Consider the following 10,563-nt stretch of genomic DNA (forward strand, 5'->3'; position numbering starts at 1 on the left):
ATATTCCACAGGTAGGAATTGGAAATTGATTGAACTAAATGTTCTTGCAAGAAGTTTATAAACTTAATGCCTTGAAATGGAGGAAGTCAAGAATGTTGTTGTAACTAAATAAAAATCTAAAAAAAAGTTTCAAAATGTCTTGAAAACTGGCATGTGACAGCCAGACAGGAACAGTCAGAGCCACTGCATTTCAATGTGTGCCACGGAAGAAAGCATTGCATCCTGCCCCTCCCCACCCCAGCCAGCCAAGCTTGGCAGCTGCTGCAATAACCTTAATTAAAACTCTGCATTTCCATTTAAAAAATTGCACCTTCCACCTTTTATAGTTCATTTAAATGAGTGTGGTAACCCCAAGTGTGCATATCAGCCCAACATGACCCAGAGCAAACACACAGCTTTGTGCTGGGAGCCACAGGGAAGGGCCAGAGAAAGCAGAGAACGAACATTTCATTGACGTTCTTGTGAGCTCAAGCCTTAGCTCGGTATTTTCTGCACTCTGTTTCTAAACCTGGTGTCCTGCAGAGTCATATTCAATGATAATTCCACTGCAAGTGCTTCACATCAGGAGATTTATCAAATGTAGAGCTCTTCACCAAATACCCCCAAGGAACCTGCCTTCTGTTCCACCAGCCTGTTTGCTCAGCTGCTCCATGATGGAACAATTGTCATGGCTATAATGGTCTTGTTCTTTCTTCCCAGTTTTAACCCTGAAGTCCAGAAGCACCCAATAAACCATCAAAATACTCATTCTTACCTGCACAGAAGGCATGGCACAGGGAAAATACTGTATCTGGCACACTCTCTCCCAGCAACAAACTGATAATATCTATGTCATGCACTGCAGCATTGTAAAAAATTCCACCTGGGAGAACCAAAACTGGGCATTAATGTCTCTATATTGAAACCCACAGCCAATTTACATTTCTGAACGGCATAGAGAGGGTATAAAAAGCCCCCACAGTGAAGAAACTAAAGGGACAAAAAAGTGTACAAAAATGAAGTTTGGTAAAGAAAACACTCCTCAAAAAACGCTCCTCCCTCCTCCCCATGGATCTTAAGGCTATACAAATTCAGGGGAATTCCCATAGAACACAGAGACATTTCCAGGACAGGTTTTGGATCAGCCTGGTCTGGTTAAGGTGTCTCTGCCCATGGCAGGGGGTGGAACAGATAGCTTAAATATCCTTTCCCACCCAAACTATTCCACGGCTCTGATGAAGCCCAGACTCTTCAGCAGAAGCTGCTGGGTACCTGAGGCTCTCAGCAGACTGAGAGGCTCCAGGATGGAGGCTGCTGATGGTTGATATCCGCTGGATCCTGCCCAGCGCCTGGCTGTCCTGCACCTTCTTGTACAGAAACTGCAGGGCTGACTCCCCAGCCCCTTGTCCAGCTCCGTGCCCTTCTGTGCACACACTGAGCCTCTTGTAGTGAGGGACAGAACTAGACACGGCACTCAAGGGCCTCAGCAGTGCCCAGCACAGGGGGACGGGCACTGGTCCAGATCCGGACACTGTTCTGGGGTCGGGTGAGACTGAGATGGGGCGGGTGAGGCAGGGAAGGGCGAGATGAGCCCGAGCAGGGCTCGGTGAGGCAGGGAAGGGCAGGATGAGCCCGAGCAGGGCTCGGTGAGGCAGGGAAGGGCAGGATGAGCCCGAGCAGGGCTCGGTGAGGCAGGGAAGGGCAGGATGAGCCCGAGCAGGGCTCGGTGAGGCAGGGAAAGGCAGGATGAGCCCGAGCAGGGCTCGGTGAGGCAGGGAAGGGCAGGATGAGCCCGAGCAGGGCTCGGTGAGGCAGGGAAAGGCAGGATGAGCCCGAGCAGGGCTCGGTGAGGCAGGGAAAGGCAGGGTGAGCCCGAGCAGGGCTCGGTGAGGCAGGGAAGGGAGGGATGAGCCCGAGCAGGGCTCGGTGAGGCAGGGAAGGGAGGGATGAGCCCGAGCAGGGGTCAATGAAGCAGGGAAAGGCAGGGTGAGCCCGGGCAGGGGTCGGTGAGGCAGGGAAGGGCAAGATGAGCCCGGGCAGGGGTCGGTGAGGCAGGGAAAGGCAGGGTGAGCCCGAGCAGGGCTCGGTGAGGCAGAAAAGGGCAGGATGAGCCCGAGCAGGGCTCGGTGAGGCAGGGAAGGGAGGGTGAGCCCGGGCAGGGGTCGGTGAGGCAGGGAAAGGCAGGATGAGCCCGGGCAGGGCTCGGTGAAGCAGGGAAGGGCAGGATGAACCCGAGAGGGGTCGATGAAGCAGGGAAGGGCAGGATGAGCCCGGGCAGGGGTCGGTGAGGCAGGGAAAGGCAGGGTGAGCCCCAGCAGCGGCGGGGGCGGCCCGAGCTGAGGCGCTGCACGATGCGGCCGCGGCGCCCTGAGGGGCGGCTGTGCACCACGGCGTCCCCGCGGCGCCCGGCCCCGCCGCACCGGCGGCTCCGAGGGCCCGGCCCCGCCGCACCCGCGGCTCCGAGGGCCCGGCCCCGCCGCACCGGCGGCTCCGAGGGCCCGGCCCCGCCGCACCGGCGGCTCCGAGAGCCCGGCCCCGCCGCCGTGCAGCGCCTTCCCCTCCGCCCCGCTGACTCGGAAGCGGAAAGCCCCAAGCCCGCCCGCCTCACGCCGTTGCCCGGCAGCCGCTCCGAGCCCCGCGGCGCCGGGAGAGGCCCCGGCCCGGCCCCAGCCCCATGGAAGCCGCCGGCTTGCAGGGACCAGCGCTCACCGAAACCATGGGACAGCTCCGGCAGGAGCTGCGGAAAGCCAAGGATGACCACAAGATGGCCATAGGTACCCTGCCTTTACCTGCCGAGGTCTCATTCGATTCGGCTCCTTTCACCTTGGAAACATTACAGGGTGTCGCTCACAGGGTGAAGGTGTTGTGAAAACTCTTTCTCCCCTTGGAAGTGAAGAACGTGAGGAAACCCAGCAGAGAAAGCGCCAAGCGGGGCTCGAGGTGCCCACTCCGCGCAGTGCCCACCTCAGAGTCGGGCTGTTTAATGCACAGGGAATAACAGAATAGTTTGGGTTGGAAGGGACCTTAAAAATCACCCAGTCCCACCCCCTGTCATGGCAGGGACACCAGGGATGCTCCAAGCCCCATCCAACCTGGCCTTGGACACTTCCAGGGATGGGGCAGCCACGGCTTCTCTGGAAAACCTGTGCGAGGGCCTCCCCACCCTCACAGGGAAGATTTTTTTCCATATATCCAATCTAACCCTGCTCTCTATCAATGTGAAGCCATTCCCCCTTGTCCTGTCACTCCAGGCCCTTATAAATTCTCTCTCTTGTCAGCTTCTTGTGGTACTGCAAAGCCACAATTAGATCACCCTGAAGTGAAACCACCTTTTCTTCTCAAGGCTGTACAAACCCACATCCCAGCAAAGCGCCACAAACCACATTATCACCCAGAATCACTGAGGCTGCAGCATTAACGTGACCCAAGTCTGTTCCCACAATGGCTTTGCTTATGCTCACATGAAAAAAGCAGCCACAGTGTTCAGCAGGGATTTGTTTTGCTGAAAGTACTCTCCCACTTTACAGGTGCCATCACTTCCTTGCAAAGACAGATGGAGATCCAAGAATCTGAGATTCGGAGAATCAGATCTGAAAAGGAACTCCTCCAGAAGCAGCTGAGAGAGCGAGAAGTCCAGCTCCAAGCTGTGTCTGACAAGGTACAGCCCAAGAGCATGGTGGTCATGGCTAGCAGGAGACACAGCAGCTGGGAATTTGGGAGTTTTGCTACATGTCCCTCTCTCATAGGCAGGAGGGACGCAAGTAGCTGTCAAACTGAAGTGTAAAATGTTCTCCTTCCAGCTTTGCAGCCTGACAGAAGAACAGAGGCAGGAAGAAGCGGTGGTGATGATGGAGGAGAAGAACCACAACCTTCAACAGGTGAATTCGTTGAAATTCTACAAAAAATCTGGTGTTTGCTGCTTCACTGGGCTGGTTTTAGGGCTGGTGGAGTTTGGCATATAAAACCCCTACTCAATCCAAGTTGGTGTTTTAGAGAAAACACCAAATAATAACAGCTACCAGTACTGGTGAGGTTGTTAGTCCCTAGATTCTGCCCAGGAAGCATTTAGACCAAATAGTCGGAAAATGAGAACAAACTTGCTCACTTTCTTCTCCCCAATGACAGCTGGATTTCTGTATGTGCTCAGGTTGTTACAGAACAGGAATCCCAGCTGGCCGAACAGAACAAGCTCATCAGTGAGTTACAGGGGAGAATCAGCCAGCTGCAGGCTGAGGCTGTGACCACCCGCCTCCACCTCCTGAAGCAGAAACAGGCCCAGAAGGAGATCCAAGGCCAGGTTGAGGCACTGCAGCACACAGAGCTGCAAACCAGAGTGGCACTGGAGATCATCAGCAGCAAGGTAAGCATGGCCTCTTTCACCTCAGAGCCCTGTCTCCCTCTTGGGACACACTTGGGAATCTCAATCCATTTGCTCCCTAACTGTGGAGCAGACAGCTCTTGTGCCACTTATAAAGAAAACAGACCTCAAATACCAGAAACCCTTGAGAAACGTTGAGTTCAGATCAGTTACATCACCAGATTTCTAACATCCTTCCAGACCCATGGTAACAAGAACCAACCTAAAGGCATCTCCTGCAGGCAGATGTACCTGGTGCCGGGGGAAGAGCCCACCTAGACCCACATAATTATCCCAGCACTTCCAGTGAAGCCCAGACCGCCTGTCCTTTCACATAAACACTTTCCACATCATCATTCACCAGTCCTTTGCCCAAGCCTGGCAGCACAGTCTCTGTAAATCCATGCAAATGCCAAGGAATTGCACATAAAGACTGAACACACCTGCTCTCCTCTTTTATCCAAAGTTTGAAAGGTTTCGAAACAAAATAATCCAGGCTACGTTCTGCGTGGAGGGCATCCAGGACCCCCAGGCTGAGCTCACGGATGATGAGGTGCTGGAGGCAATGCAGGTATGTGGCTCTTCCAGACAGCTTCCCGCAGCCAGGAAGGGACTGCTGAGGTAAGAGAACGCTTTGCAGTGCTGCTCCCAGCCTCCCCACCCCTTCACATATCGCTGATTTTCAGAAAATCATTAACGAGCGGATGGAGTTCCAGCAGAAGCTGAAGAACAAGGGCAGCAAAGCGTCACTGTTCAGCAGTGACAGCAGCACAGCAACGACAGCAAGGAGAAGGAAATCCTCCAGGATGGAAAAGCTCTGAAGGCTGAGCCAGAACCCATCACCAGCCTCAGGCTCTCGGCTTGGAGCTGGCGCCTTACAAGAAATTAAACTCATTTTACTGTCACCAAGTTCTGTGGGACTCTGATTCAGTTGTTTCAGCCAACTCAGAGCACAAGTCACTGGAAGTCCTTGGTGTGTAGTAACACTTGACTTCCCAGAGAAGCCTGAAGCACAAGAATGGCTTGCATACAAGCAGCTAGGAAGTGTATAATTCCCATTTTTGCCTTGGGAAGTTTCTGAGTGACATGACTGAACATCCCCCAATGCCAAAATGAGGGACAGTGCCAGGACTGCAAAAGCTGCTTTATTTTTCCATTCCATGTGCAAGTCCCAACATGGGGATATATTTGACATAGCAGCAGTTCAGTCAGAGCTCTGAGATACCATTTTTACCAGAAGAGAGTCAATATGGGGGTCACCCTGACTTAGGGAGAGGTCTGAGTTCACACCAGTGCTCACCCACACATATAGGTCACCCAGAGACTGCCAAACAAGATCTGCTCCAGCTGTCTGTATTTTGGAAGGTAAAAAGATGTGGGTGGGAGCTGGAGCAGAAAGCTCCAAGAGGGTCACTCTGGGCATCAGTGCCTGTACTCTGGGGGGACAGAGAGTTCAGTGTCAGCTGGAGGAAGCTCTGGATGGACCTGAACCTCCTCAGCAAGAACAAAGCCAGTGCTCAACCACAGTAACTCTCTGGGCACACACAAGGTCACCACAATTCCCACAGGGATGGAGGATGGCCCTGAAACACAATGGGACACACAAACCCTGCAGCTGACTCAACAAATCCCTTAAAAATGGAAGCTGTGCTCATGCCTGAACACAGAAACCATCACTTTAAAACGCATGCCTCAAGTTCTGACAGCAATTAAATGCTTCTGACAGCAACTATATGTTCACAGTTACTCCAGATAAAATTCTGCAGAACAAGATGTCAGCAAAGCACTCTGGCATTCCAACTCCAGGTTGTACCCAGCAGAGGACCTCAGTTCCACACTGTCAATTGCTGCATTTCTCTGCTGCCATAATAATGATCCAGAAGAAACGCCAGGAGGAAAAAGTGATCTTGCAGAAAAATGTGACTGTGCTTGTTTTAAACATCATAATGATTTTCTCTGCTATGTTCTGCCTTCAGTCCATGTTTGAAGATGCTGCTCTTTTGCACAGGCCTAACGCTGATGATCTCTATCAAAGGTGAAAGATCCCAATTCTCCTTGCTGTAGCTCATCAAACTCTGAAGCCACTGCCTTCCCAGGAGGATGCTCCACATCTTTTCTTTAAAAGCCCAAACCATCTCACTGTGCACCAGTTGCATTGTTGAATATACGGAAAAAAAACAAACTAAAGGAAATGGAATCCTCTCTCAGCTCAGGCAGCTGCTAACGGATCACAGTCAGCAGAGAGGAAACTGTGGCCAGGTCCGTTTTTGAAGGATAAAGTACTTTCAAGTTCCCATCCGTGTCCACCACTCGCACCTGCTCCACCACCAAGGGCAGGTTCAAATTCCCTGGTCCACAGAGAGCATCCAGTTCCATATCTGAACCAGAGCCTTCCTTGTTCTCCAAGGCAGATCTGTTCAGCTCTGCAATTTTCTGTTAAAAGCAAAATACAGAGAATAACATCAATTCTGTAGCAGAGAACAAAGAGAGGGAATAACAATAGTACTAAAATACAAATCAGCTTCTGTGTTCTTCTCAATGCATGTGAGCAATGACAAGTTTGGTAGGAGCCCCTCCCAAGAACAGAAGAATTTTTTTCCTGAACTCCCTACCAGGATAAGGGTGTCCATCACATCTTTGCAGATCTGTAAACTGGTGTCACTAGTCACTTCCAGAAACAGGTCCCGGGTCTCTTTTCTAATCTGTAAGGGTTTCAGAGATGAAGCAAGTCAGGAGTCAGAGCAGCTTACCCACAGCAACCTGGACACATCCCAGCACACAGAGCTGAAGGCTTTCCCTCCGTTTAATCAGGGGCAAAGCTCTGCTGTTCTTTACAAATCAAAAACCGTATTATTGCCCTTTGACAAAGCCTTTGCATAAGCAGGCTGCTGCTTTGGAACAGATTTGCAGAGGTAAAACTAAAACCCAGATCCCTCTCAGTCTGACAGTGGAGCCCATATAAACTGGACTACAAGCACAAGTTTTACAGAACTGTGTATGTCTTTGAGTTAAACATCTCTCAATAGAAAGAAACACTGCTTAATAATGAATGTATTCCCATGAATGGGGTGTACCTTTGTTTTCTCGCTGTTGGTTATTGGTGGGAAGGAAATCACAGCACCTTCAGCATCCACCAGGCACGGGTAGTTGTCTTTGCCATCCAGCAGCTGCAGGTACCTGCCACAAGAAACAAAGCAGCAAGAAGTGAGCGACTGAGGGAGCAGCTGGACACAATGGCAGGAAACAGTGACAAAAAGGAATTAGTGTGTGATCTCTGCAGGAGCAGTGAACAGCACAGGGCAGGCCCACACACTGCTTTACAGCCCATCTGCTGTATTATGTCAAGTTTACCTCATCCCTGATTCCCTTAGCTCACAGCATGTGCACCACACACCCTTCAATCCTCTCTGCTTGCCTTCTATCTGCTGTTCTAAACAGATCTGTCATGTCCCCAGTGTAGTCACCTAAATGGACGTGAGAAAACCACGACAAGGTACTGACTTGTGCAGCCCAGAGACGTTCTGACGCTTCTTCTGCTTCCGCTGCTCCTCAGCCTCCAGCTGCAGCTGGCGGAGAAGATCCTTTGCCTTGATCTCCTTCCGACCCAAGGGCATGATCTGCACCACACAGGAAAACAAAACATTTTTATTCAATTGCACTCAAACACCAGGGCTACAACACTGCCCTGTAAGCAAGTCAATAACTAAACAATATTTCTGCATGTTGTCATGCCTTTTTCAGCATGGCAATACTTTCCATTTCACATGGACCGCTGTAACGCCCACTTGAAAAACAGGCTCAGTCGCTAGTACTAAACCAGGCACCTGGTACAGCAGGACAGCAAGGAAATCAGTGCAACATCTAAAGTAAGGCTCCTGGAGTTTGTTTTCTAGGCTCTATGGGGTAAGAAAGCACCCTTAAGCCCTACCTTGAGCTCATCAGGAGGCTGAACATCATATGTCAGAGGAGCTTTGACCAGCTGCAAGTCGTGGGTGGCAATGGTGGCCACTGTGCGTTTCTCACAGATGTCCTCATGCAGCTTGGTCTGAAACACAAAGGATGCCATCAAAACAGATCAAAAAATCAATGTGATTTATCCCTCCTACATGCAGATTCTTCTACATCTAATGCAGCACTACCAGCCAGGTGACTAAAACAGAGCCCTTCCCTTCACCTGTATCTCCGTTACAGCCCAAATGCAAAGGTGGCAAAGCCTGACAACACGTGACATGTTTCTCTATAAAGGGAAACCAAATGTTAAGTCAGAGAGCAATCCCAAATACTCAAGCCTTGTAACCTGAAAGCAGCTCCCACCTGCCACCTAAGGGACAAGTGAGCAGCAGGTCCAGGGCAGGACACCTCAGTCAGAAAGCTGAGTGTGTAACATGGTTTTAACAGATCAGGGAAGCTGGAGCCAATCCAGGGGATCTCTACACATGGACATGGGGCTATTTTTAGCTTTTAACAGGTTCCACAGCACTAACACGCTGCTGTTACAGTCACAACACAAATGTGAGCGTGTCCATTGCCCTCATGGCAATACCTGAGCTCTCATGGGTCCTTCCCAAAAACCAGTTCTGCAGATTTCAGACTGACTGGGCATGTGCTGCTGGCAAGGACCATTCACTCTATGCCCTCACACCTGCTGGGTGACGAGCTCACCTTAAGTTTCCCAAACTCATCTGCTGGAAGTGGCCTAGAATAGGCTATTTCCAACTCTGCCAGTAATATGTCCACTCCAAATGAGCATCACGAGGCTGCAGCTGTTACCTGCACTGTCAGGAACCTCTTGAGAGCATTTCCTGGCTTTAAGTTCACTCCTTTCAGCACACAGCACACGATGAAGGCTCGCACATCTTTGACACCCGGGCTCACTTTGACCACCAAAGGCGCTGGGTTCTCAGAGACGTGCAGAACCTTCACCAGCAGCTTGCTCGCCTCTTCCACCTCATCCTGCTCCCCATCCCCACTGTCCTTCTTCTGCTGCTTCTCCCTCTTCTTCTTCCTGACGTCCTCTCTGGCACTCTCGGCCTTCCCCTTCGCGCGGCCCCCGGCCCGCAGGTACTCCAGAATGGCCTTCGTCTGGCACCCATTGACCATCTTCTCCAGCCGCTTGTCCCTCAGCTGGTTGCCCCTGAAGTTGGCCTCCTTCAGGCGGGGGCAGTCGGCCAGCGCGGCGGGCAGCTCCCGCAGCTGGTTGTTGGCCACGTCCAGGCTCTGCAGGAGACACAGACGGGGCGCTCAGGGCTGCGCCACCGGGACACCACCGGGACACCACCGGGACACCACCGGGACACCACCGGGACACCACGGGGACCGGGCGGGGCGGCGGGGCCGGCTCGCACCCACCTTGAGCGCCGGCAGCGCCGCGATGTCCGCGCCCAGCTCGGCCACCTCGTTGTCGGCCGCGTCCAGCCGGCTGAGCAGCGGGAAGGGCGCGGGCGGCCCCTCGGGGGGCAGCAGCCCGCCGGGCAGCGCCCGCAGCCGGTTCCCGGCCAGCAGCAGCTCCTGCAGCTGCGGCGCGGCGCGGGCGAGCCCCGGGCCCAGCTCCCGCAGCCGGTTGGCGCTCAGGTTGAGGCTGCGCAGCTGCGGGAAGGCCGGGGCCGCGTCCCCCGCGCCGCCGCCCGTCCCGCCGAGCGCGGCGGGCAGCGCCTCCAGCCCGTTCCCGGACAGGTCGAGCAGGCGGAGCGCGGGCAGCGGCCCGCCCAGCCCCGCGCCCAGCCCGGCCGGGCCCAGCGCGTTGCGGCTCAGCACCAGCGTGTGCAGCGCGGGCAGCGCGGCCGCCACGCCCGGGCCGAGCTCCCGCAGCGCCGCGCAGCCGCTCAGCTCCAGCGACTGCAGCAGCGGCAGCGCCAGCAGCGCCTCCGGCAGCCGCCCGCCGCCCGCCGCCACCCGCTCCGCCACCGCCGCGCCCGCCAGCGCCAGCTCCCGCCGCCGCTCCCGCGCCGCCGCCTCCAGCTCCGGCCACGGCCCCGCCGCCGCCGCCATCGCGCCCGGAGCCCCGCCCGAGCCGCCGCCGCCGCGCAGGGGCCGCCCGCGCACGGCCCCGCCCCCGGGGAGGGCCCGCCGGGATGGCAGCGCCGTGCCCGGGGGCAGCGGGGCCTTGAACAAGGGCAAAACGGGCACCGCACCGCACCCCGGCGGTGCCGCACAGCTCCAGGCACAGCTTACACACGTGGTGCTCACACACGTGCGAGTCACACAGGTCCGCTTACAGCTCACATACA

The 10,563-nt window shown here is 54.4% G+C and overlaps 2 protein-coding genes across 2 annotated transcripts; one reads left to right on the forward strand and one right to left on the reverse strand.

The window, feature by feature from the left end:
• The first annotated feature begins 2,585 nt into the window (after positions 1 to 2,585).
• Positions 2,586 to 5,245, forward strand: CCDC27 (coiled-coil domain containing 27). The gene is made up of 6 exons (XM_021534292.2): positions 2,586 to 2,753; positions 3,507 to 3,637; positions 3,780 to 3,857; positions 4,127 to 4,339; positions 4,803 to 4,907; positions 5,023 to 5,245. The coding sequence occupies exons 1-6, from the start codon at positions 2,654 to 2,656 to the stop codon at positions 5,155 to 5,157; spliced, it is 762 nt and encodes a 253-aa protein (XP_021389967.2). The 5' UTR covers positions 2,586 to 2,653; the 3' UTR covers positions 5,158 to 5,245.
• Positions 5,246 to 5,459: 214 nt separating this feature from the next.
• On the reverse strand, positions 5,460 to 10,324 carry LRRC47 (leucine rich repeat containing 47). Its single transcript, XM_031506635.2, has 7 exons — positions 9,686 to 10,324; positions 9,107 to 9,553; positions 8,265 to 8,381; positions 7,838 to 7,953; positions 7,411 to 7,513; positions 6,949 to 7,038; positions 5,460 to 6,769 (listed from the first exon to the last, which is right to left on the reverse strand). The coding sequence occupies exons 1-7, from the start codon at positions 10,322 to 10,324 to the stop codon at positions 6,557 to 6,559; spliced, it is 1,725 nt and encodes a 574-aa protein (XP_031362495.2). The 3' UTR covers positions 5,460 to 6,556.
• Positions 10,325 to 10,563: the final 239 nt, after the last annotated feature.

Source organism: Lonchura striata, chromosome 24 (genome assembly GCF_046129695.1).
Source record: "Lonchura striata isolate bLonStr1 chromosome 24, bLonStr1.mat, whole genome shotgun sequence".
Lineage (NCBI taxonomy): Eukaryota > Metazoa > Chordata > Aves > Passeriformes > Estrildidae > Lonchura > Lonchura striata.

What these genes read in the sequence shown, in the direction of transcription:
- CCDC27 (XM_021534292.2), top strand. Translation starts at nt 2,654, where the DNA reads ATGGAAGCCGCCGGCTTGCAGGGACCAGCGCTCACCGAAACCATGGGA. An exon ending in TCCAAGCTGTGTCTGACAAG is followed by an intron (nt 3,638 to 3,779) that starts GTACAGCCCAAG and finishes TTCTCCTTCCAG; the next exon opens with CTTTGCAGCCTGACAGAAGA. An exon ending in TGGAGATCATCAGCAGCAAG is followed by an intron (nt 4,340 to 4,802) that starts GTAAGCATGGCC and finishes TTTTATCCAAAG; the next exon opens with TTTGAAAGGTTTCGAAACAA.
- LRRC47 (XM_031506635.2), bottom strand. Translation starts at nt 10,324, where the DNA reads ATGGCGGCGGCGGCGGGGCCGTGGCCGGAGCTGGAGGCGGCGGCGCGG. An exon ending in CGGCGCTGCCGGCGCTCAAG is followed by an intron (nt 9,554 to 9,685) that starts GTGGGTGCGAGC and finishes TGTCTCCTGCAG; the next exon opens with AGCCTGGACGTGGCCAACAA. An exon ending in AACGTCTCTGGGCTGCACAA is followed by an intron (nt 7,514 to 7,837) that starts GTCAGTACCTTG and finishes TTCTTGTGGCAG; the next exon opens with GTACCTGCAGCTGCTGGATG.